This window comes from Podarcis gaigeae (assembly GCF_964106915.1).
Source record: "Podarcis gaigeae genome assembly, chromosome: 15".
Classification (NCBI taxonomy): Eukaryota; Metazoa; Chordata; class Lepidosauria; order Squamata; family Lacertidae; genus Podarcis; species Podarcis gaigeae.
In genome coordinates this window covers 32,966,709-32,993,702 of record NC_139692.1, presented here as the reverse complement: position 1 = coordinate 32,993,702, position 26,994 = coordinate 32,966,709, and the positions used below count along the sequence as shown (strand labels likewise).

General features: G+C 41.6%; 1 protein-coding gene across 4 annotated transcripts in view; it reads left to right on the top strand.

Moving 5' to 3' along the window:
* RABEP1 (rabaptin, RAB GTPase binding effector protein 1) overlaps nucleotides 1-26,994 on the top strand; it is a 54,813-nt gene that overhangs the window by 1,623 nt on the left and 26,196 nt on the right. For 2 of the 4 annotated variants that reach the window (XM_083714458.1, XM_083714459.1), the window contains exons 2-5: nucleotides 19,222-19,347; nucleotides 21,255-21,458; nucleotides 22,667-22,827; nucleotides 26,183-26,302. In XM_083714458.1, the coding sequence (XP_083570584.1) occupies nucleotides 19,222-19,347; nucleotides 21,255-21,458; nucleotides 22,667-22,827; nucleotides 26,183-26,302 (611 nt within the window). The remainder of the gene's footprint in view (nucleotides 1-19,221; nucleotides 19,348-21,254; nucleotides 21,459-22,666; nucleotides 22,828-26,182; nucleotides 26,303-26,994) is intronic. The other 2 variants (XM_083714460.1, XM_083714461.1) reach the window with 1 other exon arrangement.

The following is a 26,994-nucleotide window of genomic DNA, read 5'->3' as shown; positions in this document are numbered from 1 at the left end:
AGAGCAGCGCACGGAAACGCCGTTTACCTTCCCGCCGGAGCGGTACCTGTTTGATGTGCTTTCAAACTGTAATGAGAGTCAAAAGACTCTGTAGAGTTGGGTTGTGGAGTTGAATTTTGAGGGAGAAGTGTGAGTGTGAAGGAAGAGTGTGTGTGTGTGTGTGTGCGCGCGCGCATACATGCAGGTCCCATGTGGTAGCAGAAGTGCTCTTTCTGTACAACGAAACAGCATTTTAGCTGGTGTGACACTACTATTGAAGTGTGCTAATGGGATTTACCTGGATAAGGATGTGCCCAACTTTTGAAAATCAAATTTTATGTGGTGCTATCATAAGCTACATCAGCTACATATTTTTACATTAAAAGAAAAGTTATATTATGCATTACAATACAATACAATACAATACAATACAATACAATACAATACAACACAACATATTTATGTTACTTGCATCTCCTTAGGAAAAAGTCAGGTAATGAGGGGCATGATAGAGGTGCGTAAGATTCTATATGATGTGGAGAAAGTGGATAGGCAGGCATTTTTCTTCCTCTCTCTTGATACTAGAGCCCAGGACTGTCCGATGAAGCTGAATGTTAGAACATTTAGGACAGACAAGGTGCTTCATCACACAGCACACATTTGAACTATGGAATTTGCTCCCATAATTCCGTTCAACAAGATGTAGTGATGGCCAGCAACTTGGATGGCTTTAAAAGAGGATTACACAAATTAATGGGGGATAAGGATAGAATTAATGTTCTGCCTCCACCTTTGAAGGCAGTGAATACCAGTTGCTGGGAACCACAAGTGCTGGAGTGCTGTTGTGCTCAGGTCATGTCTTAAGGCTTTCTGTAGGCATCTGGCTGGCCACTGTCAGAACACATGGGTTGAACCAGGTGGGCCTTTGACCTTATCTAGCAAGTTTCTTCTTATATCCTTATTCCACTTATCCACTACTGCTGGGCTCTCAAAGAAGTTTGCAATAATTAACAGAAAAGTAAAACAGCTCTAAAACAATAGATTGTAAAACCAACAAATCAGATTAAACTAACAATGCAATAAAAGTTGTTGCTACTGTTCAGTAAAAAAATAAAAAGGACTTCTGAAGCAGGAAGGTCTTAACAATTGTTCTAAAACAAGGAGTGAATTAGGTAAAGGTAAAGGTACCCCTGCCCGTACGGGCCAGTCTTGACAGACTCTGGGGTTGTGCGCCCATCTCACTCAAGAGGCCAGGGGCCAGCGCTGTCCAGAGACACTTCCGGGTCACGTGGCCAGCGTGAAATCGCTGCTCTGGTGAGCCAGAGCCGCACACGGAAACGCCGTTTACCTTCCCGCTGGTAAGCGGTCCCTATTTATCTACTTGCACCCGGAGGTGCTTTCAAACTGCTAGGTTGGCAGGCGCTGGGACCGAGCAGCGGGAGCGTACCCCGCCGCAGGGATTCGAACCGCCGACCTTTCGATCGGCAAGTCCTAGGCGCTGAGGCTTTAACCCACAGCGCCACCTGCGTCCCACCCAGGAGTGAATTGGACAGGCCCAAAGGATTGAGTTCCTAAAGAAGCTGAGCCAAAACAGAAAAACTACCACTTTACACATCTCCACCAGTGAAGACACATAGAGCAGGGCTTCATCTGCAGATTTTTAGAAGATGCAGGTGTGGGAGACATATTTGATAAAGGATAAATACTATTTCATGTTTTGAGTCTAATTACTAGCACTTTAAATTTGACATGAAGGCAAATGGGCAATACAGTCCTACCTCAGAAGTTGAACGGAATGCATTCCAGAAGTCTGTTCGACTTCCAAAACGTTTGGAAACCAAAGCATGGCTTCTGATTGGCTGCAGAAAACTCCTGCAGCTAATCGGAAGCCACAGAAGCTCCATCAGACACGTGGCTTCCAAAAATAGCTCGCAAACCAGAACACTCACTTTCGGGTTTGCAGTGTTTGGGAACCAAAATGTTCAAAAACGAAGCTGTTCAAAAACCAAGGTACGTGTTATTCCTTAATAATAGCTACATAATGTTCTCTCTGGCTACAATGGTCAGGAGTTCAGCTGCTGCATCCTGGATCATAGGTAATTTCTTCACACCATTCAAGTACAGCCCCATGGTACAGTAAACTGCATTAATCCTGAAGAGTGATACAATAGTCAGCTGTCTCTTCCCAAGAAATGGGCGGAGCTAGCAAACAGTACCGAACACTTGGTACCTGAGAATCAAGTAGCAACACAGAGTTTAGGGTTATGTGACTGACAATACCTATCATGGCAATATGGATTTATTTCTATGAGAATGTCTACCCTACTCATCTAATAATATACATCACAAAGTACCTCATAACAGAAATGGTGCTTCCATCATAGGCAGGACAGTATGAAGGACCACTTCATCAGATCTTAGGCAGTAGGCAGGCTGTTACATGAGAAGGTGGTCCTTCAGGTATCCAGGACTCAAGCCACTTAGGGATTTAAAATGAATTACTAACACTGGGAAACCTGTAAACAAATTGGCAACCAGTGCAGCTGATGCTGGATAGGTATCTTCTTCTTACTTGTAGCCGAGTAAAATTGTCTTCCATAAACACAGTTTTAACAATGAGTCCATAAGTGACTGTGGAGGCCAATTCTGGACCCACATGTCCTTCCACAGTGGGGACATTGGTTCCCAGGCAGGAGTTGATCACGGTGTGGATTTGCCAAGCATGCCTTCCTCTTAGCACGTTTCTCCCTTGCGTTTTGAGTTTGAGTGTCTTCAAAGTCCATGACACCTTTGGTGAAGGCAGTTCTCCAACTGGAGTGCTCGCAGGCCAGTGTTTCCCAGTTGTAGTATAAGTTTTTTAGATTTGCCTTGAGACTATCTTTAAACCTTTTTTGTTGACCACCAGCATTACACTTTCCATTTTTAAGTTTGGAATAGAGTAGTTGCTTTGGAAGACGATAATCAGGCATCCGCACAACATGACCAGTCCAATAAGTTGATGTTGGAGAATCATTGCTACAGTCTTCACCATACTGGTGCCTAGTTTTGGACTAAAACTCCATCCATCCACAGCCAGCGCATCCTGGAAAGCACCAGGCTGGATAGGCTTGTGTAATGTTATCCCATGGGCCCATTAACATCCTTCCAACCATTTTCTGGATCACTTAAAATTTCCTAACACTCTTCAAAAGGAAACCCCATATAGGGTGCATTACAATAATACATCCTGAATGTAATTAAAGGATATGTTACTGTAGCCAGATCTGACATCCTCACAAATGAGGCATACTAGCCTAAGATGGGCAAAGACCCTTTGGGCCATCACTGCCACCTGTGTATCCAAATATAATAGTACCTCCAGATGGTGAACCAGATTCTTCAAAGGAAGTACCATCCCATCCCAAATGGACTGCATCCCTGTTCTGCAGTCTGTTCCCTTCTGATCAGAATCACCTCTGTCTTGTCTGGAATAAGCTTCTGTTTATTAGCCCTCACCTAGCCCGTTTATACCAGAATGTAAAGATCCTTAAGGTAGTCTTTTCTTTGGAGCTTCTTAATGTGCCTGCTCTACTCTCCCTCTTTACTAGCTATGTAAAGATTTGGGAAGCCTATTTTCAAAGGGATGAATCTGGAAAAGTAAGTATGTGGGATGAAGAGAAAGGATGTTATTCGAATATTACTATTCCTAAGAGCAGCAGAATGTGAAGTATTATACTGGGGCCGAAAACATAATATATTCAGTTTATGCCTCTATTAAAACTCTGTTAGTATGAGTCATCTTTAGTACTGGCTGGTGATCTGAATAAATAGATACTGAACCATTCACAATATGTTAATGCAGACAGGGAGTGTAAAATGTAAGCTTCTACACTTGTGGCTCCAGCCTAAGACTTTTGAGTGAATTTATGTGGAACAATGTAGGACTTGCAACTGGAATGGTACACATTGAAGGTCCCACTGAGGCATCAGTTTGCAAGGTAACATTCTCAGTTTTTCTTCTATGAAAGGGGGGAAAAAAGCACAACAATGACAACCTTCTGGTGTTGTAGGAATTTTGTGGTAGGTCAATGGTAGTCATAGATTTATTCAAGAATAGTGGCTCCTTTACCTCTAGTACACTAATTAAAAGCCTATGGAAGATCTACCTATGTATATAAAGAGCAGGGGCCAGAAATGCTGCAAAGAATTTAGTTGACAGGTTTGTGTAAGAAATGTATCACTAAGGTCGGGGAGTTCACTTGGATGAACTAAATTTAGTGAAGTGACCTAACATACTGTTTTAGAATTGAAAGAGGTACTGTATTTATCTGGGCAGGTAATTATGATTATTTGTGTTTGGAGAGGCAGTTATAACAACTTCTGTAAGAAAACTTTTACTGAAGCTTCATAATATTAACCTAGGACATTCTGGGGGAAAGTTAGTTTAATTACTTCACGATTGACCAGTGGCATGTTTTTTGGAGAACAAGAAATGAAGACTGGATAATTCTTTGTAGTGGAATGGATGCAGTTGAGCAAATATCTTTATAAACAGAGAATTAGACTTGTTGATCTTTACTTGTAGTGCATTCTTAGCTGCCAAATTATATTTTATGCAGTACATCAACCAAATCTGAACTGAAAAGAAGATTGAACCTTCATTTCTGTTCATTTGCAACAGGACCAGAGCTGTTGTTCAAAAGCCTCTGTTGAATGTTAACTGGAACAGAGGTTTTTTTAATTGGTTTAGAATAAGAATTTGACATTATCACATCCTTTAAAAAAATTATATGATTTTTAAAATTTTCAGTGGCTGCAGTTGGAATGACTCATGAGGGCACAAAACTATATTTTATCCCCCACTCTCCTCCCGTGAACTCAATACTGCATGCATAGTTCTTTCCTCAACCTTTATCCTTATAATAACCCTGTGAGGTAGGTTGGGCAGAGAGGTGGTGACAAACCACAAGATCATCCCAGTGAGTTTCACAGCTGAGTGTGGATCTAAATCTAGATCTCTCCATTTGTAGTCTGGCACTCTAGCCCAGGTGCATGGAACATGTTACGCTCCAGATGTTGTTGGACTCAGCCCCAGCTAACAGGACCAAATGGTCAGGGATACAAGCAACATTATCTGAGTTGCTGGTAAGAGATGTGTGAGGTTTCAACTACTGCCCAGCTTTGTAACTTCTTCAGCCTAAGTTTATAGAAGTTACTCACTTGTCAGCCCACATGTATAGATTAGTCATTTCTGGCACATGGGTGGCCTGAAAAGGTCGTAGGAAGAACCACAGTTTAAGAGTTTCCCTGCCTACTTGCCTGAAGGTGACACTACAGGTGGGTAGCTATTTACGGGTCCTGGTATACAGTGTTAGATGGTCGTGGTGGCCGTGTACAGGTCATCTTGCAATGTGAATTTTATTTATTTGAAACATACTGATATCATCCTTCATTCTGTTTAGAGTTGTAGGGCATTGTACAATTTATTTCAGGGTGGTGACTGTAATTCAGACTTGCAGATTAGGCTTGAGAAGGGTGCTTGCCCAGCATCTGCTCTGGTCACCTATCTCTTGTATATCACAGCAGTTGATTGTACTAGTTCACAGAGAGCTGGACTTCATGCATAATTTCCCCCAGAATGTCAAATGATGGTGGAATGGGGGCTGGTACCCTGCCACCATTTGCATGGGACCTGATGGGTCCTGGTTCTCAGGCAAGCAATTGCTCCCTGGCGTGCTTCTCCTGAAGGGAGGCCAGCACTCACAAATTTGTTCCCTGCCATCACCACCACCTGCTTTGGGTCATTCCTGGCTTCAAGTGTCCCTGTTTTCTCCCCAAGGTGATTGGGGTAGCAGTGCATGTAAAACTACTATAGCAGCATGTTGGCTGAACTTCTTGTCTCTTTTCAAGCTGAAACGAAGTGTTTCATTTGAGTGAATCACAGGATTTAATGTGTATTCAGTTTGTTGTTCTTGTGAAGCAATTAAGTGGAGAAAGTTAAATGAATGCAGTTTATGTGAAGTTACTTGTTATGACTGATTGGAGCTTCATAGATTTATTGTGTTTGTGATTCAGAACTTTTTGTGGGCCTTGCTGGCCAACCAAAAATTTGTGGTCGCTAGCAACCTGCTCTCTCCCAAAGGAAAGGATTGTGTCCCTGGCTTAGTGCTATGTTCCCATATACAATGTCAAGGGCAATCTTCTATTCTCTTCCTCAACTCCAAACTTGGACCTGGATAGCAGGGTGAGGTAAGGATTGCTCTTCCAAAGTATTTGGAAAAGCAGCAGCAACACAAGCCCCCTTCTCCCTTCTTCAGGGAGTAAGTCTGCAGTATATCAGTTTGTTGCTGCACTTCTAAGGTGCTTGGAATGCTTTTGAAATGCAGTGCCAAAACTGTCCACAGTCCCTCTCCTGATCCTTGAGGTGTGGGGTGGGGAATCATTCCCACAGTTGCACTGGGTTTTTTAAAGGATTTTTGCAGCTATTATAATGGCTATCCCACTTTCTACCTCTGAGATTGGCTTGCCCCATTTGTGTTTCATTTCCCCAAATCTGTTTCTGTAGTTTAGAGGTCAATGTGTATCTTCATGGTACTATCTATGCACAAGAGAGAAATATTAGCAGACTTTAGGGAAACCTCAATGTTTGCAAAAGTACTGTTATGTACTGAGTTGAATAGGATCCAAACTGCAGCAGTCTGATTGGTCCTAGAACAATAGGATCCAAACTGCAGCAGTCTGATTGGTCCTAGAACAATAGGATCCAAACTGCAGCAGTCTGATTGGTCCTAGAACAATGCAGCAGTATGATTGGTTGGCAGGAACCACCCAATCATTCTCCAGATAGAAGCGAATCCACAACCTGATTGGCTTACAGTAGAATTCCGGAATTAGCCCATCATGTGCAGCCCATTGTGTAAATAATGTATATAAAGCAGATACTTTGAGGGGACATTCATTCCTCCTCACCACTATGAGCTGAATAAAGAGCATGAAATCACTTTGCGACTCTGAGTATATTCAAGTACCAAAAAGAAGAAGAAAAGTGCTAAGGGGTGTTTTTGTTGTTGTTGCCAAAACAGTTTAGTAGGAACTTAGTGTGGCAGTGGACTGCTGACAGACTGTTGGGAGAGAAAAGGAAAAACCAGGTGAGAAAGGAGATGAAATGGAGTATCAAGGATGAGGGCAAGGCTGGGTGGAGCATTCCACCTTGCAGTATTTTCTAGCTTTCTGACATTTTGGGTGCCTACAAGGATTTTTGCAATGCTGGAAAACAATAGCCAAAGAATAAAAGTGAAATATGCAGCAGATCTTTTTGTCTTATAATTGCTTTCATAGCAAAAGCAACTTCTTTATTGGAAAATGTGGATTTTGTTCTTATCATCTCCTGAAGAAGAAGAGCAACATTTTTGTCCAACGGCCTGTCCAGCTACTAATTTTGTATGTTCTTTGCTTACTTTAGGATATCTTCAGGGTGCTATGCAAAAGCAGTAGTGAATTCCCTGGGTGTACTGTAGCCTTTATGTAAAAGCTTTATCATTCTCTATAATTACTAGAGGGTATGGCTGGTCCATCCATGAGGCAAGGTGAGGAGACTGCTTCTCTTGGCAGGATCCTCTGGGGCAGCAGATCCTGATGTTGATTTTCTTTCCCCTCTTCTTTCTGATGTAGATCTTCCCTCACTCCTTCTTCCCTGGCAGGAAGTGGGGTACCATTTTGGGATCTGCCTCAGGTGCCAAAAGGTATTGGGCCAGCGCTCAGAGCTCAGAAATTGCTCGTGCTAATGAAATTCCCTGTTGCAAAACGCACCTGGAACAATGGGAGTTTTGAACAATGCTATAGATAGTATGACTTCAGTGCAAAGAAGAGATCAGGATGATTCTTGCATACATCAGGACTTTCAACAGCTCTACTGAGTCGCCCCGGAAGCTATCAAAGCAACTTCAGGAATGTCAAAAGCAGCTCCTGATGTGATACATGGCGTCAAATATGTGCTCATTTGTCCCTGGGCTTACTGGATTTGGGCTGACATGTTGGATGAGGCAGCATGGAAGCCTTAGCAGCTGCAAAATAGTTTGATAGGCCATGAAACTCATTTGGGAAGGCACTTGGACAAGTCATTTTCCTGTTACCATAACCTACCTTTCAGAGCTGGTATGAAAGTAAAATGCTGCTCTGATGTTTGGATGTTAAATGTGGTCTGCACATTTAAATAATAATATGGTAAACATTGAAATGGAAATAAATTGCTTTATCCAACTCTAATTGGAGTAGTCCCACTGAAGTTGATAAACCTAAGTTAGTCAGGTCCATTAATTAAAATGTGTCTCCTCTGAGTAGGACTGACATTGGATGCAACTCCTTTCAGTCATGGAAAGTCCAGATCTTCACATAAGACGGCACATGATAAAGACTGAGATAAATACTGTTGAATTTTTGGTTTAGCAGACTTGCTTCTTCTCTCTTCCTCTGCTGATGATGACTTTGCAGCTGGGGTATGCATTTTTTGCCCTCAAGAAGTGACAATTTCCCCACAGTGAGAAACATCATGTATTTTTTCACTCCTGTAGTTTTAGTCTGTAGCCTCTTGGTTTTCATGATACGGGGCTTTAAGGGTACAGTACTTTGCTGGTATCAGCCAGTTACTTGGGGCAGTGGACAAGCTCTATTCAGCCTTGCAGTGGCAAATAGACAATTGGGGTTTGGGCTGTAACTTGAAAGGTTTGTCTTCTTGACAACCTTCTTTCAAACAAATATGTGGGAGGGAGGTGGTGCTGCTCATATTAATCCCAAGATTCCAGTAACCTATGGAAACATGTTTAGCTCTAAGAAAGTGCATCTTTTTTCAAAGCTATCAGGTGTTCAAGGACAATGACAACAGCATTTCTCTTAAGAATTTAATGAAGTTAGAGCTGATGCTCATAGGGTTCCAAACTGAAAGGAAAGGCTATTAGTTTTAAAGTGCAAGGTTCTGATCTGCTGATTTCTCTTCTGTGCCAAGGAAATATAAAATTCATGTGTGGAATGAATTGTTTCAGTTAAGTGGTTCTGTATGGTGTAGTTTAAAAAAATCACCACTAAGTTTTTAATTTGTTTGACAAAAGCAGGAAGGAAACATAGAGAGATCAGGAACAGTTTGGCTGTAGGGATAGGAAGGAAATGCAGAAAACTGAAGATCCAGCAAAAATCTTTGTTTCTTTAGGATCCTCTTCAAATCTGTGAATTTTAACATAGACTGGATAGAATTTACAGTTTTCAGTTCATAACCAGAAGCAGATTGGTAAACACAAACACTGAAACATTCTCCCTTCTCCTACTGAGTGGTTTAGCCTCAGTGGTTATAAGTTGGAAATACCACATTGAAAGTTCCTAGGCCTCTCTTTTCTTGCTCTTGAACACTTCTTATGTGAAAGTCATTTGTAAGGAACCCTTGGTTTGCCTTGTGACTGGATCCAGGTGAGCAAGTATCAAGTTCTTCCTTTGGATAAAAAGCATTGAATATCCAGATTGTTGATCCTTGGATAAGAAGCTTGCCCCTTTCTCCTGAAACTAATTCTACTTGTTTTTTATCATATTATTTCACTGCCAAATATAAAGTTGTCTTATGAAAGCCCCTATGCAGGTTAGTTAGCTGTTTGTAATATGTTTAAGATAATTGTGATAACTGTTGTTCTATGGCTGTTATTTTAAAAGAAAGCCAGAACCCTATACATGTATTTTTCTTCAGGAGAACCCATAAATATACTTTGTAAGGCAGTATGACCCTTGTTTTTTGCTTATCTATTATTAGTTTGCCTAATGACCCAGGACAGCATAATACAATTTGTACTGGCACACATGAAGCAAAGCATTCTTGTACTTAAACAAAAAAACAAAGATTCTCTACACTGATGTAAAAGTTGGCTAGAAAGCAGTTTGTGGCTTTCTAGGTCTATGCTCATCATACTATTGTTAGTAAAAACTCATTTTCAACTTTATTTCTCCCACTGTGATTTAAGAGAGGAACAAAGACAGTTGTGCTGTTGAAATAACAAGACATCATATTCTACTATCTTCATACGCTTGCAAGCTGCTGCATTATAGCTTGTGATACAGTAGTTTGTAACCTCTGTTCACTGGGCAAGTTGACTGCCCTGGATCTCTTGCAAAATACCAGGTAACTACTAGTGATCAGGAAATGTAAGCAAGTAGCCAGTAAGAGAAGTTTTACTATGCTGCTAGGTCTGCCTGTGTCTATTACAGCTCTTACTCATTCCCTTGGGAACAAATGGTGCTATAATAAAATACAGAACTGGGAAGCTTCCAGCTACATAGGGGTATTCATGATATAATGGAATATTTGACAATATTTGACTGTGGTCATATGAATCTTGACACCTTGCAAAATTGGATGAGGGGAGAATACTACACACCCTTCTCATAGTAGCAGAAGGGCCCCTTTGTGGTCAAAGGTGTTGGGCGATATGTGTATGAAGAGATTTACCAAAGATTTCTATTCCCCCCTTTAACGCCTATACATAGAAAAAATGAATATTCATAGTAAATGTGTCTAAATTGTGTTGGACAACCCATTTTTTAACGATTCATTTATTTTATATTATCTGGTTTAAAAATGTGCTATCCTATTTGGTTTCTGTACTTGATGCACAATTTAGCTCATTCTTATTTCAGTGTTTTAAAATTTCTGAAGTGCTGTCTTTAAGCAAAAGGTGTTCTGTGTCTCATCCAGCCTCACAACAATCCTGTTTGCCTGGCTGCAAATTCAGCCTGTCAAGTCATCAGAAACCCAATAGAGCAAGCACCTATTGTTCCCATGGAACTGAGGCCATGGGATACTTGCTTAAAGTTGTCCTTAAATATATATGAGTAAAACTCTTATTACAAAGAGTATGCATCCCATAGTGGTGTTTTTTTTTTTTGCTAATGGAAGCAGTTCCACATTTGCAAGGCAGGGGCCTTGATTTTTGCCCAGCTTACACACACCCCGCCCCACCCCTCGTGCCTCTCAAAACTTCTTTTGAGGTCTGGGGTACCCTCTGGAACAGTATGGGAAGTGACATAGAGAGCTGCAATTGGGAACAAGACTCCTAACTCTGTTGATGGTTATGTAGCTTGTTTTGCTGCCTGCGGGAAGGACAAAGCAGTTTAGTAATTTATCCAAAGGGAACCTCATGACAGGTATGTAAGCTGTTTCTGATTTTAAGGTTAGTACTTCCACACACACCCATGTTGTCCCCCCCTTAACTGGATTGTTATTGATGCATAGACAACCCCCTTCCCACCTACTTGCTTATAGACTAACCCAGTACAGTGGAACCTCGTGTTATGTACTGTCCTCCTTGCAAATGCTTCGAGTTACGAGCTCCACTAACCTGGAAGTAGAGGCTCCTGGATGCGAACTTTGCCCCGAGATGCGAGCGGAAGTCGCGCGCTGGCAGCACGACAGCAGCTAGAGGCGCTATTAGTGAAAGTGCGCCTCATGTTACGAGCGGTTTCGGCTTACAAACGGACCTGCAGAACGAATTAAGTTCATAACCGGAGGTACCACTGTACTGTATAATATATACCGGTAGGCTGTGGAACTGTTTGGCATTCAAGGAGCTGCTACAAAGTAAATGGGTTGGTTGCTGAAGTTCTGATCTTTCTAAGCATGGGTGCTACCAGCTCCCTCACAGTCATTTAATAGTACATCAGTAACTGTCTCCTCTCGTCCCTCTGTAGGATCCTTGTGTTCTGAGGAATAGCTGTGCATGTATCATATATGGGCCTTTGCTACTGCCGTTGTCTTGGAATAAGTGACCAGTCCCTGTGTGTGTTTTCTCCCTGCTTGGTATATAGTTATGCAGTTGAATTGGTCTGGTATTATAGAAGAATACAGAATCAAGGGGGGCAAAGGGGTCTGTTGTGGGAGCAGGAATGACACAGAAGCACATGTACATTGCTGGAAGGCAAAGCAATGCAAATTATCTGGTAGCAATTCACATATAAAACACACAAAGCATTATCCAGTTAAGTTGGCCTTGCTCTGAATATTCATGTTTTTTTCTCTGAGTTAACTCAGGCAAAGTCAAATTGCTTCACCTCTAAACTGAATGTTCATACAGAGATTAATATGATTTCATTTCAAATCTTTAGTTAATCTAGATTATTATCCTTGTTAATACAAGCCCTGAGGGACTTTCTTTCACCCATTAACTGTTTTGAAAGAGACGACTCAAGTTACTGTATGACTTAAAAATCCATCCTAACCTATTTTTTTATTGCCTCCTACCCTATGAAAACTACCCAAGACTGTTACACAATCTAGAGCTATGGTAGCAAAGGGAGATTGACAAGAAAAGCAAGATAGCTTCATCATCTCTTTGAATGATTATGTGTACATAAATCCTCATAACTGAGAACCAAAAGGGTAAATGGTAGCTGAATTGTGGGTGAGAATATATTCTTCTAGGCCTTTTGGGGGGGCAAGTCTAATTTTTATTAAGAAGAAAACTAAATGAAACAGAATCTTCCTGCTGTTAGAAAATTTTCTCCCTTAATTTGTGGGCCAGTTTACATAGGCAGCTGAGATGGCAACTAGTTTACAGGACAAACTTCAGAGATGGTTAAGGGCTTCTCATGCCTCCATACTGCTAGGGAGTCCTGACAGAGGAGAGCCATTCTCACACATGTCAGACACTTGCTTCCTTTCATCCTGAGGCTTTAAAGGGTTGAATAAATTTTATTTTTTTAGTAAACATGCTTTGTGCTGCAAATGCTGAGAGTTTTCCAGAAGCAAATGCTGGCAGGTACTGGGCAAAATTGTCTATGAGATGGAAAGCAAATAATCCATTCTGTCTATTTCAGTCATAAATAAATATTTTGAGGCAGAAGCACAATACAGGGCTCTGGTAGGTAAATGATGTAATTGAGAGGCATGGGATTATCATAGTGGTCCTATTGCATGATCCCAGAGAGATACAGGATGGTATCTTATGGATCATACTGACTGATGATTTGATAGCTCTAGGACCTGGCATACTTCAGTAAGGCTCAGCTGGGCAAAGGCAAAACTTGTTTATCAGCTTTGGCATAAAATGGCCTGTAGATCAATACTTCTGGAATGTTATATCTTTGGTTCCTGGTTTCAAAGTCACCCCCGGACCTCTAATCTCCTTAATAGGGTGAAGGCTCAAAACATTTTATGTGTGAATATGTGCATGAAGGTTGCCAACAAAAACTCATTGGTTGCCTTGCAATTGCCTGGAGGCCATCTGTGTGCTGTGCTGCAATACATCTATCATCCTTCAAATGTGGCACAGAACTCATTGTTTTGTAGCCAGCATAGCTACTCTTCTGGACTATTGTTTCACTAGATGGCTTTCACAGTCTTCATTCAGAATGTTTGGTCCAGCTACACTTAAGTTGTTCTGAACTTGTGATGGCTTGTTTTGTTCTTGTTGCATTCAGGAAAAATGTCTGTATTGTGAATTTGGAATCGGACTGTGTTCAAAAATAATTTTATGGATAATCAGCTGTGCCTAAATTCTGGAGCGGCCTTTATATACTTTGCAAAACTAGAAACTTTAGCATAGTTGCCACTGAAATCTGGCCAGTTTCAAATATATTGGGTATAGCTGACATTATCTATCTATAACATCTGTTTCCCAGTTCTGTGCATATGTGAAAGACTTTTGTTTTCCCTCCTCCAACTAAGTTCACAAGTAGAGCAATCCAAATCAGGCAAAGGAGTAAAACCCCAGGACCATGAAATCCAGAGCTGTGCTGGGCTCATGTCAACAGAATGGAAGATGGAGAGGAAATTGTGTTTCTCCTATTACTTTTCATGCCTTTTTAAAGGTGTGGTTTTCCTTGTCCTCAGTCTTGGCCAGAACAAGTGTTCCTACTCCAGGGACAGAGTATAGCATCTCTAATCTAACCTGGCCTGCTCTCAGAAAATCTTCTTTATGTCCTCTGTGTAGTGTCCACAGCTGCAAGGAGGAGCTTCAAGTAGGAGGCTGTCCCAAGGCCATAGGATTCTGCCCTAACAAAAGTTAGGCAGTCAAGCAATTATTTCCTCATTCCTTCCATCCTCAAAAGAAGTGGTAGTTGAGATTTGGATTCCAGGAGTGAGTGGGACAAGAAAGCATGAGTGGAGAGTTGATGAAACGGAAAGAATGGGAATTCATGAAGCACCTTTCCCAAAGGCTCTAACTCCCAAGATTGAGTTGACCTAAAGACTCTTTAAATCTTAATTTTATTTTGTTTTTCTAATTAGGTACAAATGCCGAGTATGCTTAAACTAGAGGTGTGTCTAGCACTGAAGTGCCTGAACTAAATCTAGCTTTCAAATAAGCATTTTCTCAGTCTCTTCTTTCACCTACACTTTCTTAATTGCTAAATTAATTGAAAAGCATCACTCAGAACTTGTTGGAGGAATGAAGTCTGTTGTTACTTCTCATAGCACAGTTCAGAAAGTGTTTCAACATACTTCATTATACTTAACCAATTTACAAGAAGACTGCTACTTAAAAAGAGCTCTTCTCTAGGTTAGGTTAGAGTATGAGGATTTTGGTTTGGGGTGTGAGCCAGTTCCCTTATTTGGTGTTTTTCCTGGTGCTGGCACACATCTTTAAGATGTGGCATAATCAAAACTGGTTCTTGTGTTACCTAACTGGCCAGTTGAGGGCCAGGAGAATAAGAAAGGAAGTCATTGTGTGTGTGGTGTGTGTGTTTCCTAGCCAGAAGCTAGACCAGAGATGGGGAACCTTTAGCCCTCCTGATGTCGGGTCAGATTGACCAATGATAGGATGGTGGGAGTTGTCATCTGGCCACATCAGATGGGTCACAGGTTCCCCATCCATGGGTTTGAGCAACAGTTTGGCTCCTGAACAGCTGTGAACAGAGTGAGTTGAATACCATGAAATGCACTTCCTTTTATACTCTCTCTTCTTCAGCCTCTTTGCAGCTTGTCTCCTTCCTGAGGTCAATATCTCCTCCAGATTCCATGTTAAGAGGGCTCAAGTAGAATTTAAGACTGGGTGGTAAGAGATGCTCTATGCAAAGAGAGAGAGAGAGAGAGAGAGAGAGAGAGAGAGGGAGGGAGGGAGGAAGGGAGAAAAAGGAAAAAGTAGTAATAGTTAGGAATTCTTGAATTAGAACAGGCCAGCTGCATCAGCCCTCCTGTCCCTCAAGTGTCATCTGAGAGCTGCTGTTCCATCTGACTGCCTCAATGGGAGAGGGTGGAATCAGGGCTCATTCTACCATCTTTGCCAAAAGCCCAGCTCCATCAGGTACCTGCTACCACTGAACCACGCAAGCTGGTCATTACAAGAACAACTATTTAAGAATGAGTGCCTGAGTTTGATTTCTTTTCCTTGTTCCTTCCTTCCCCTCTTGTCTTGTGTGTGGTATTTTTTAGACTATAAACCTGTGGTCAGGGCCTGTCTTGTTTTAATTAATTGTATGTAAACCACTCTGGGAGCCTTCTTGGCTGAAGAGCAGGGTACAAATGCTCCCAGTAATAAAAAGTCTGCTTCAGAGAAACTGGTATGACAAGCTTTTTTTGGACATAAAAACAAAGCAAAATGAGAGTGATACTGTGAATCGTAGGAAATAAGTTTTTCTATGTAGCATGAATTTTGTGGGCCACATAGCAGCCCCATTCCGGTGCTTAGAAAGCATCTTGTTCTGTGTCTCCTGTTTCAGTCAGATGGTATTGCATTAGTGCCCTTGGCCTACCAAGCTTTGTTTACTATATACATAGCCACTGTAATTACATATGGAAGATTGTAATACATTGTGGAATTGTGAGAGTACAGCTGCACAAATATTAAGATGGAAAACTACATAAATAGTGAGACTAATTTTGTTTCATGTTTCATATCGTTCAGAGAGGTTTGGGACAGTCCTCTGTTTCAATATGCATGTCTGATACTATTTTGGCAGAACAGTTACTTAACTTTGGGATGCTTTTTCCTAAGTCACTTTGACTTGAGAATTCTCATGTTCCCCAGCCTCTAGCTTAACCCTGATATTTCTGAGTGGCCCTAAGTAAGTCTATTAATCTCTGCTCCTTTATACCTTGGGAACTGCAGGGGACCAGGATGTCGATAGAAGGAGTGTGGTGATAATGGTGTTTTTGTTTCTCCATGAATTGACTGAAAACCCAGACATAGCTGCTTGGAATATAATATAGTGCATGGCATGATAGGGCCTAAATGGGCAGTGCCGTGATATCTAATCTGCCTGTATCTCTGTCCCAATTACGTATGAAAATTGCCTACCTGGCAAGGTTTTCTCTGGCCCCCAGCCCCCACAGTGTATTTGATGCCCAGAAGCAGGTGCCCAAGAGAATCAGGTCCTCAGGTAAAAAAAGGTTGCCCGGTCTAATTTAGAACATATCAAAAGAAATTTGAGAGCATGACGCTTACAATTAATATTATCCCATAGTAGCCTAAAAGTGGATGGTGTTAGTACCTAGAAATCCATGTACACCAACTTTTATACCAGACCTAAAAGACTCAAAAAACCCCTCACAGTTCTGACAGGTACTCCCATATGAAGGCATCTAGAACAGGGGGTATAGCATGGCAGGTGGAAGCAGCCTTCTCCTGATAGCAGCCACCTTCTCTGTGGTTGATAGAGGCACCATAGAGGAGATACAGAGCTTTAAGGTTTAGATGATTGAATAGAATAGGTGTGCAGGTGCTTCTCTTCTTAAAGATAGCACGCATGCTTACTGTATGAACTCATCTCTGAATTCCCCCCCCCCCCCATTATATATGAAATGGGTATTTAATACTTCAAGGTGCTTTAAGTTCATTTGTTAATTGAAAGTTTTACTGCAGGGTTTAGCAGGAGCTAAAGTGGTGCTCAGAATAGAAACAGGATACAAGCTGGTTAATTTTTTGTGGTTAATCTACTTGCCTAGTGTGACTTAGAACTCTTAATATTGGTTGGAAAGCTATTATTGTGAGGTGGAGGAGGGTTAGGCTGTACCTGGTATCCTAATTCCTGGATCCAACAAGAATTCAATTGCTGGAATAGTTTCTTGGTAATGACCTAAGCATGGTAAATGAAAGAAGTGGCTTTCTGCTAGAGGGTAAGTGGGTGGACCCCCCTCCCTCAGATTTCTGGTAGTTAGAAAGACAAGGCTGTAGTTGAGATGTGTGACCTAGAAGCTAGAAGTAGGATGCCAACTGGGCAGCTGAGAGACAAAGCCATGCCTAATTTCTGGTGGAAATTAGTGGCTGTGGCCATGGGAGAAGCAAAACCCTCTTGGGGTTTTAATAGTGACCTTAATTTGAATAGTGGGTAAGAACTTGTAGTAGTAGTAGCAGCAGCAGTAGTAATATTAATAATGATTCTGTTAACTTCTGTTAACACTTGAAAACGTGCTGCTGCACTTGTGGCAATATGTCCAGCTATGGTCATGTTCAGTTTTGCTCACAGTTGGTGAACTAAGTTGGACCATTAGCCCAGTACTGTCTCTTATTGTGCTAGCAAATCAAATCAGATCTTTATTTTTACAGTCTTTGACCAGCATTAAAGAAGCAAAATAAGAAGCAAATAGAACACTTTATTCAGTTATGTATACAGTGGTACCTCGGTTTAAGAACAGCCCTGTTTACGAACTATTCGGTTTACGAACTCCGCAAAACTAGAAGTAGTGTCTCGGTTTGCGAACTTTACCTCGGTCTAAGAACGGAATCCGAACGGTGGAAGGGCATCAGTGGTGGGAGGCCTCATTAGGGAAAGCACGCCTCGGTTTAAGACCCGTTTCGGTTTTAAGAACGGACTTCTGGAACGGATTAAGTTCGTAAACCGAGGTACCACTGTAGCAGGATAGAATAAAATGGGCTTCAATGTTTTACAAAGTAATAGTAGCCATGTCACAAATTACACAGTGGAAAATTACAGAAGTCAGTTCCTGGTGGGTTTTGCTTGCTGCAGCACAGTGCTTTGTCACACTGAGACTGATTGATACATTTTGATCTGAGAGGTGCAAAAGGATGTAAAATGCACCTGATCATCCTGACATACCATACGGTAGCAGTTTTCCAGTGTCTCAGTAGTTTTCCCTGTCACCTTTTAAAATGAAGTCATGGTGGATTGAACCCACGACCTTCTGCAAAGCATGTGTACCGCTGAGCTATGGCTCCTCCCTAACATAAGCAAAGAAGCAAAGGCAGCTTCTGTGTACAGGATTACCACCCTGCATATTTTGTGCTTCAAAGTGAAGGCTTTGCAGTGGGTTAGGTATATTGATTTGGCACAACATAATAACTATAAAACAGGACAGGACACCCCCCCCCCATTATTTATATGCCGCCCATCTTACTGTGTTGCCCCAGCCACTCTGGGCAGCTTTCAGCAAATCAAAACACAGTATAACATCAAACATTAAAAACTTGGCTATACAGGGCTGCCTTCAGGTGTCTTCCAGAAGTCAAATAGTTGCTAAAAGTCAGATAGAATTCATACTAACCTGTGCTGGTCCCTTCCAGTCTAGGGGAAGACATGAGGGCTAGAGTTGGTGGTACCTGACATCCCTGCGGGACGTGACATCTTTCCGCAGGGCCTGCAAGACAGAGCTGTTCCACCAGGCCTTTGGTCAGGGCGCAGCCTGACCCCCTCCTCTGGCAATCTGCACAGAATTTTGCTTAATGGTTGCCATCAATTTGATTTTAATTTGATTTTAGTTAATTTTATAATGAATGTTTTTAGAATGTTGGATTATTTTGATTGTTGTTAGCCGCCCTGAGCCCAGCTTCGGCTGGGGAGGGCGGGATATAAATAAAATGTATTACTATTATTATTATTATTATTATTATTATTACAGTCGATAAGAGCGTCTGTTGCTTTAAAAAACACAAACTAGCAAGGACAGCCCTACTGTTAGGTAGTGTGAGGCAGCTGTGTCTTCTGTGGCCTGCTCTTTACTTCCAAAATTTACCTGTCACCTTTAGACATACTGGAGGATGCTGTTCACGTCCTATTGGTGAAACTAAGGTTCATTTGCCAATCCAGAGACTATTGACTGGAAGAGCACATGTCGTCTTTTGCCTCAGGCAGTGAAATGTCTTGTGCTAGCCCTGCAAACTAGTTGGTATCTAAAGTATTAAACCACAAGGGCAAAGCTGTCAATCTGGACAAACACTTTATGCTTTTTGCCATGTTCCTTTCTGATGAATGATTTGCCTTAGTGAGTAAGTGATGAAATGCAGCTCGTTTGATTGTTGAGGTCATGTGCCTTTTTTTTCCCCATTGGCCCATTTTTAGCTCTCCTTCAACGAGTAGCAGAACTGGAAAAAGTCAATGCTGAATTTCTACGCACGAAGCAGCACCGTGAGCAGGAATTTAATCAAAAGAGGGCAAAATTTAAAGAGCTGTATCTGGCTAAAGAAGGTAATACTTAAATTTACTGAATGTAGAAATTGTAGACATTCATGTGGTCTTTAGAGTAACTGAACAAATAAGCTATTTTAATTTGGTGTCGTTTTATCACATTGTGAGTTTGAGGTTTCAGCTACATGCGTTGTTGTCTTGCAGAATGCCACAACTGTGCACTCCAAAATGAGTCACTACCAGAATATGGGACGACACAGAACATCACACCTTAAAATGGGGATATATAGTGCTTGTATTCATTGCTTCTATCTCTTGATGTGGGTAAAACCACCGGACACCTGTGGATTAGGTTGATGTATCTAGTTACATGTCTAGCTATATTTAGCTCAGCTTCTTTGTGCAAGTTTAGAGAACACCTCAGGAAGCGTCAACTGATTGGAAATGTTGGTGTCATCCTGAAACCTCCATGGGGAGCTGATGATCCCATTTGTTTGGATAGAAGTGCCATGACTACTAAGGAAACATATTCATTGTTTTTGTGTTGACTGTTGTATCACAGACTTCAAGATTGGAGACAAAGAATGTCCTTGTTGGTAGTGAAAAGAGAGCTGGTAACTAAAAGATCTGAGACCAGACTCAAACTTTGGTGGCTTTATGAGTAAAATACACCCTGGGCATATTGGTAGAAGTTTGGCAAGCTCAGGGTCACAGTACACAGACAGGTCTGACTCATGCCCTTATCAAATTAGATAGACTACTACTCAAATTCCCATGATGCCTAAATATGTGCCCTTAGAAATTCCAAAGAAGCCTGAACCACTACATTAATGATAATCATTGATATGTCTGGAACTCTTTCCTTGTATATTACTTTGGACTTCACTTTCCTATACAGATGGAAAGTTTGGGAAAGCTTTTACACCAGGGATGGGGAACATCCCCCCCCCAACGTGTTGAAATCTCTCAGGGAAAGTGGGGAGCATGTTCCCAAAGTGGGCAGGACCAACCCTCGCATCCCATTCACACGCCCTTCCCTTCCCTTTCTCACTTTGGCTTCCCTGCTGTGTGGTGAGAAATGGGAAGCCCTTTCTCAGTGCAGAGGTAAAATGCTGCAATGTGTTGATGTATGACGAGAGAACTAGCTGCAAAATAGTACAAGTGAGGGGCATGGCCTAAGGGGAAGGTGTGTGACAGGGGTGGGCAGACTTCAGACCTGTTGTATTTACTTCATTTTGTAGTAGAACCCTAACCAAAGCCACCAAACAAAAATATTAGATTTAAAGAGCAGGATATTATGAGCATATTCCGAGACTAGGCATTTATTTCTGTACAGGAATCAGTACCAATACCAGAACTGAATGAGCTCATGTTCCTTTCATACCAAAGTCTGTTCCTAGTTAGCTTGCTCCATTTCATCAATCTAATTTACGTGGGAAAATATCAATTTCTTGCTATTGTTAAAACAATTGTGCTTCAGAATCTCCCCGCCTTGCCTGATCTATTGCAAATCACCCAATAATCTAACAGTAGGTTTGATCTACCTTCTGCCCAAGGGAGAGTGTTGCGGAACAGATTAAGAGGCCTGGTGAGTCAGATTAGGCCCATGAATTGGAGGCTTCCCATGCCAGCTTTATATCACCAATCCTAAAGGGAGAAAGGGAACTTGTATGGCAGTGATGTAATGGAGAAGTTCTTGTACTGGGAAGTTCTGTTTCGTAGCCAAAGGAATAATTATTTATGTGAAATATAGCTGAGCATAAGGTAAATTTTCCCACTCCTAGCATGGTATAGGCATAAGTGAGATGCCAGTGATCCTCTTGGTTAGATGCAGTAAACTAAGTGCAGAGTTTACAGACTCGTTTATGGCTAAAATGAGGAACAGCAGGAGTTCTGTCCCCTTGGCTTTACTTTGAACCTCTGCATTAATGTATTGTGCTTTTAAGTGGAACTACTTTTCATTTCAGAGGATCTGAAGAGGCAAAATGCAGTACTTCAGGCAGCTCAGGATGATCTGGAGCAACTGCGAGCGCAGCTTACGGAAGCCCAGGCTGAAATGGAGAATATTAAAGCCATTGCGACAGTATCTGAAAATACAAAGCAGGAAGCTATTGATGAAGTGAAGAGGCAATGGCAGGAAGAGGTTGCTTCTCTGCAGGCTATCATGAAAGGTGGGCCTGACAGAAATGGGTGAATTGCTATCAAAAAAGTTTCATATTCAATGATATTGCTGATCCCCAAACCACTGCTTTAGTAGCACTGAAACCACATGCTTGAGATATCTCTTGTAGAAACGAGAGTGTATTATTTGACGTTGGAAGGTTCACATTGACATTTGAGGTCATTCTTCAGTATGTTTTCTGGCTTTCTATACTTTTTGCAGCCCCCAAACTCATTTTGCATTTAATTATACTTTACTTAGCAAATTATTATCCTGTTTTTCTTAAAGTTTACTTCAAATGCTAATGTAGGTAAATAAAAAAATGTTTATAAAAAGACGCAATCAAAAGCAAGTTAGAAATGGCAGAAAAGAGATAGTCTTGTGTATTTAACAAAACTATGAAACAATCAGCAGAAGCAGAAGGGAAAAAATACAGCAGAAGTTAAAAGAAATAAACATTTGCCTTCCGAATTCCTGAACTGTCACCTCCATCTTTGTAGACCAGCCCTGGATTTAAGATTGGCAGGGAAGGCCAGTTTTTAATTTGATTTCCACTGCCCTCAGAGGTTTCAGGAATGATGACACACATGAGAGGGTCTTCTCAGTGGGAGTCCCTACAGTTCTGGGACAGGTCAAGCCTGGAACATTTTTTAATAGCAAGTGAGAAATGTGCTAAATATATAACAATGTGACCTCTGAACCCTACTTGTTTGCTTGGGAAGTATGTTCCTCAGGTGGAGAGGATCCATAGCTCTGTGGTAGAGCATTGCTCTTCATGCAGAAGGCCCAGGTTCAGTTTCTGGCTTCTCTGGGACTGGGGTAGGCCATCCTCTTCTTGAGGCTTTGGAGGACTGCTGCCACTCAGAGTAGATGAACTGGGCAACTTTTGACCCTCCAGATCCTGCTGGATCCTGACTGTCATCCGCCTCAACTAGCATGGTTGGCAATCTGGCATGATGGAAGCTGTAGTCCAACAACATCTGGAAGGTACCAGGCTCTGAACTCTTGCAGTAGGCAATCCTGAGGTTAATGGACCAGCATTCTATCTCTGTATGAGGCAGCTGCATATGTTGTTGATTTCAGCAGGACATCAAATAACTTGCTTAAGGATCTCACTCTGAGACATATGCCAGCCTTTTAATGAGCTTGTCACCTAAAGAAGATGTGGGGGATTAAAGAAGTGATGAGCAACTTGTTATTGTTGTTGTTATTAAACAGAAACTGTCAGTGACTATGAACTCCAGTTTCATCACAGGCTGGAGCAAGAGCGAGCTCAGTGGAACCAATACCGAGAGAACGTGGAAAGGGAAATAATGGATCTGAGAAGACGTCTTTCTGAAGGCCAAGAAGAGGAAAACCTGGAAAATGATATGAAGAAGGTAAATCAAAGCATACTTCAACATGTAGTACTGTCAGATTTGTTTAGAAGCTGTCTGTCCATTGTCTTTCTTCTTGAGAACTGGGAAATAAATAACATGACTAGGAGTGTATCCTCTTTTCGTCATGACTAGTCACCTTAGAGAATAAAAGTAGGAAACAGAAGCTGGTATGAACTAGAAATGTTCTCTTTCTGCTTTGAAACTTGAAGCTGTGTGCCTGAGTTGAATTATTCCCACAATATTTAGGTTTGTAGCACAAACATCTCTTTAAATTATTCCCCTTCCTCCCCTCTGTTCTTCCCCAACATAAACTCCATTCCTGCTATTCCACTTTCCCCTTAGTATTCCCTGCTCAGGCACCCTGAGACAAGTAACCAGGCGGATGTGATAGAGATGTGGAGAAAATGGATAGAGATATTATTTCACCCTCTCATAATATTAAAACCTAGGATCATCCTGTGAAACTGAAGAATCAAGACAAATAAAATGTAATACTTCACACAGGTCATAGTTAAGTTACCACATGATGTGGTGGTGGCTGCTATCTTAGTCGATAAGTAAGATGGCTGCTTACAGGGGGATTAAACAAATTCATTGAGGATGCAACTCAGTGGCTACTAATCATGGTGAGACTATACCACCTGTAGAATTAGAGACAGCATTCTCCGGTATGCTTGTTATACTGGAACAGCAGCAGGAAAGGGCTATTGCCCTCAGGTCCTGTTTTGTGTAGTTTCCATAGGGATCTGGTTTGCTGCTGTGGGAACCAGGAATGTTGGACTAGACAGACCAGTGAAGGTGAACCTCCAGTCATTCCCATTTGGCCCTTGGTATGGTTTGGCACAAACTACAGTCACCTGATATCATGGGACTATAGACATGGGACAGGTAAAGCTGCCCCCCACCTGTCAAAGTGGCATGTAGGAGGTTGGGGAGGGAAAGGGTTCTGGATCTGGCCCACTAAACCTTTGATCTGAGGGCTCTTCTTATATTGACTTTTTCTTAAGCACAGGGCCATAGACAGGATAGTTATGATAAAAGGAGTGGGAGAGAAGCATCCATATACAGTCCTGATTTCATTGGAGGAAGAGTGGGTAATTAAACCTCTCTAGCATACTCAGTTGAAGTGTGGACACAACATTGAGAGTCCATGGCTGAGCAGCAGATCGTCACAGAAACCTGTGTATAAGCAGTACTTGTGATCTGAAGAAGCATATATGAAAGATAGGCCTAGTAGCCATAACTCAGTCTGGTGACCAGTCATATAACCCATGTGTTCAGAGGCTGTGAATATTTGACAACAGGTCAATGGGGGGGGCAGGTATTGCTACTCTTGTGAACCTCTGTTAGCCCATGCCAAAATGTGCCTCTTGGTTGCCTGACTTGATCGGAAGCAGTGCTGCTGTGGGATAGTGTGGGAGATGGGCAAATCTTAATGAGGTGTAGCCCACCAGGAAATTCTCTTGTGCAGGTCCTGTTTGTTTCAGTGGGACTTGTATAGGGGAATTCCTGGTGAATTCTTCCTTCTACAAACATCTTTTTTTGGTCTCCTTGTATGCATATCCCTGTTGATATAATTTGAAAATCCGTGCTTTTGTGTGTGTTTTTAAAAATAGAGCTGTTATAATGAGATGCATGTGAAATTTTACGTAAAGTACTGATGCGCATGTAGTTGTTTTTAAATAAATATCACAATATTTTGTCGCTGAGAATTGGTGTTTTGTGAAATGCAGGAATCTGCTTCCCTTAAGTCATATTTCTAATTTTACACACAAAGTGTGGTTATAGTAAAACATACTTAGTTTTTTGGACAGAATGGGAGCCTTAATGCTTAGGCTCCTCTGTGGACTAAAAATGATGGCATTGATTGAGGTATTTAAGGAGTTGGAAGCTATTTCCTGGAATGCATCATCTGCTTAAAAGGCAGTAACATCTTGACTTTGTGTGTGTGTGTGAGAGAGAGAGAGAAAGAGAGAGAGAGAGAGAAATTTGCAATTGTGGCTACTATGTGTAGTTACGTTCCTGACATGACATAAATACTGATAGATATTGGCTGACCTAACTGGCTGCTTTTTGGCTACTTAAAATTACCGTATTTTTTGCACCATAACACTCACTTTTTTCCTCCTAGAAAGTAAGGGGAAATGTCTGTGCGTGTTATGGAGGGAATGCCTATGGGTGGCATGCCTACGGATTTTCCTCCTCTAAAAACTACGTGCGTGTTATGGTTGGGTGCGTGTTATAGAGCGAAAAATACGGTAACTGGCAGGGGCTGATACGTTCCTGTGTGTTGATGTTACAGGTTTAAGGGCATGTTTGCATGAGAATGTCTCTGCATTATCAGCTGAGTGTGGAGGCAGAGGCAACCTGTGTCCCTCCAGATGTTGTTGGGTTACAGCTCCCATCATCTCTAACCATTGGTTGAAGCTGATGACAGCTGGAGTCCAACGGCATCTGTAGGGCCATTCAAGCATGAAAGCAATAGAAAGACAGTATCTCTGTCCCAACCTGAAACAACTGCAGCAGGGTGCAGGAACCCCCTGTCCTGATATGAAATGTTGGGCTGTGTGGAAAGCACGACATATTCATAACTATTTGGAAATTTTAATTCTGTTGATGCCTCCCTTAGCCTTCAGTAAGTTAGGCTTTAAAATATATATATATTAAAATGATTTGGGCCATGACTCTTGTCAGAGGACACATTAACGCAGAAGCCTTGTTTGAAGTTAAACAGGCCTGTGTTTTTTCATGGTATCATTTTAATGTTCTAAGTGAATTGTTGAACTTAGAAAACTTTGGCTGCTTGATTCAGCAAGAGCTGCTAATTTGAGGTCCACGGTTCTGTACTCAAGAGTAAGTCCCACTGTAAGATGTGCTTCCCAGAAGCCTCTGCAACATATAGCCATCCTACACAAACATGTTTGCTACTGAAAGGCTACAAAGTCTGAAACCTCTGGGCTCTGTGGCCCATCTCGGTCAGAATCAACATTTGAGGCATGTGGGTTGCATAGGAGTACAGTGGTGCCTCGCAAGATGAAAATAATTCGTTCCGCGAGTCTTTTCGTCTTGCGATGTTTTTCATCTTGCGAAGCACGGTCCGTCGCAACTGCGCCTCTTCAAGCGGCTTTAGGAAAAAAGCGAACAAGCAAGCCCATAGAGAAATTCGTCTTGCGAAGCGACGCAAAAACCAAAAAACCCTTTCGTCTTGCGGGTTTTTCGTTTTGCGAGGCATTCGTCTTGCGGGGCACCACTGTATTGCAATTTGAGGCTGCATTTCTGTTACATTTCAAGCAATAGAACAATAAATGAACCCTGGGCCATTTTGGTTTGTTACATCATTTAATGTTGACTTCAGGCCCAAGAAGATGCAGAGAAGCTTCGTTCGGTTGTGATGCCCATGGAAAAGGAGATTGCAACTTTGAAAGACAAACTGACAGAGGCTGAAGAAAGGATAAAGGAGCTGGAGGCTTCAAAGGTGGGTGAGGAAAATGTCCAAAGATCTTGTGTTTGTAAGATTGCAATGGGGTCATCTGCCTTGATACAGGAAACTAATATTTTTCATAGATCGTGCTTCTCAAACATCTTGAAGCGGGACCTGCCTGTAAACTTAATATTTCAAGCCCTGTTTTCCCCACTTGTCTTCAGCAGAGGATTGTAGAAAATCTTGTATAGCAGGCAGATCTTGAAAGATAAGCAAGCAACATGTATTATCTAAGTCTAAAGCTTCAGGCTCTATCTTTCCACAGATAGTGGTGGGGAAGGTATTGTAGAGATGTCAAATTGAACAGGGCAGAGATGGTTGTGTGGACTAGAGGACTACCAGTATGTTCATTTTGGGATACAGAAATCTTGTATGTATGTGGCCTTTGAGTTGGTGTCCTCTGTGTTCTGAACAGCAAAGAAAACGTTCCAAGATCTATTTACTGTTCTTTGAATCTAGTTTTTCATCTTGGCAAGTATATACACTCCTTGCAGATTTGTTAGTTTCTAGCATTTTCAGATAGATTTGATTGACTTTGATGCTAGTAAGTTCTAGTGACTTACTAGCTTTCTATTCAAAATGACTAATGATAGTATCTTTAAATGCCGTTGAGCATTTAATGGCAAATAATAGGAGCTTTGAATTTACAATGGTTGTGTGTGCCACCACAAAAACTTGATGGCAAC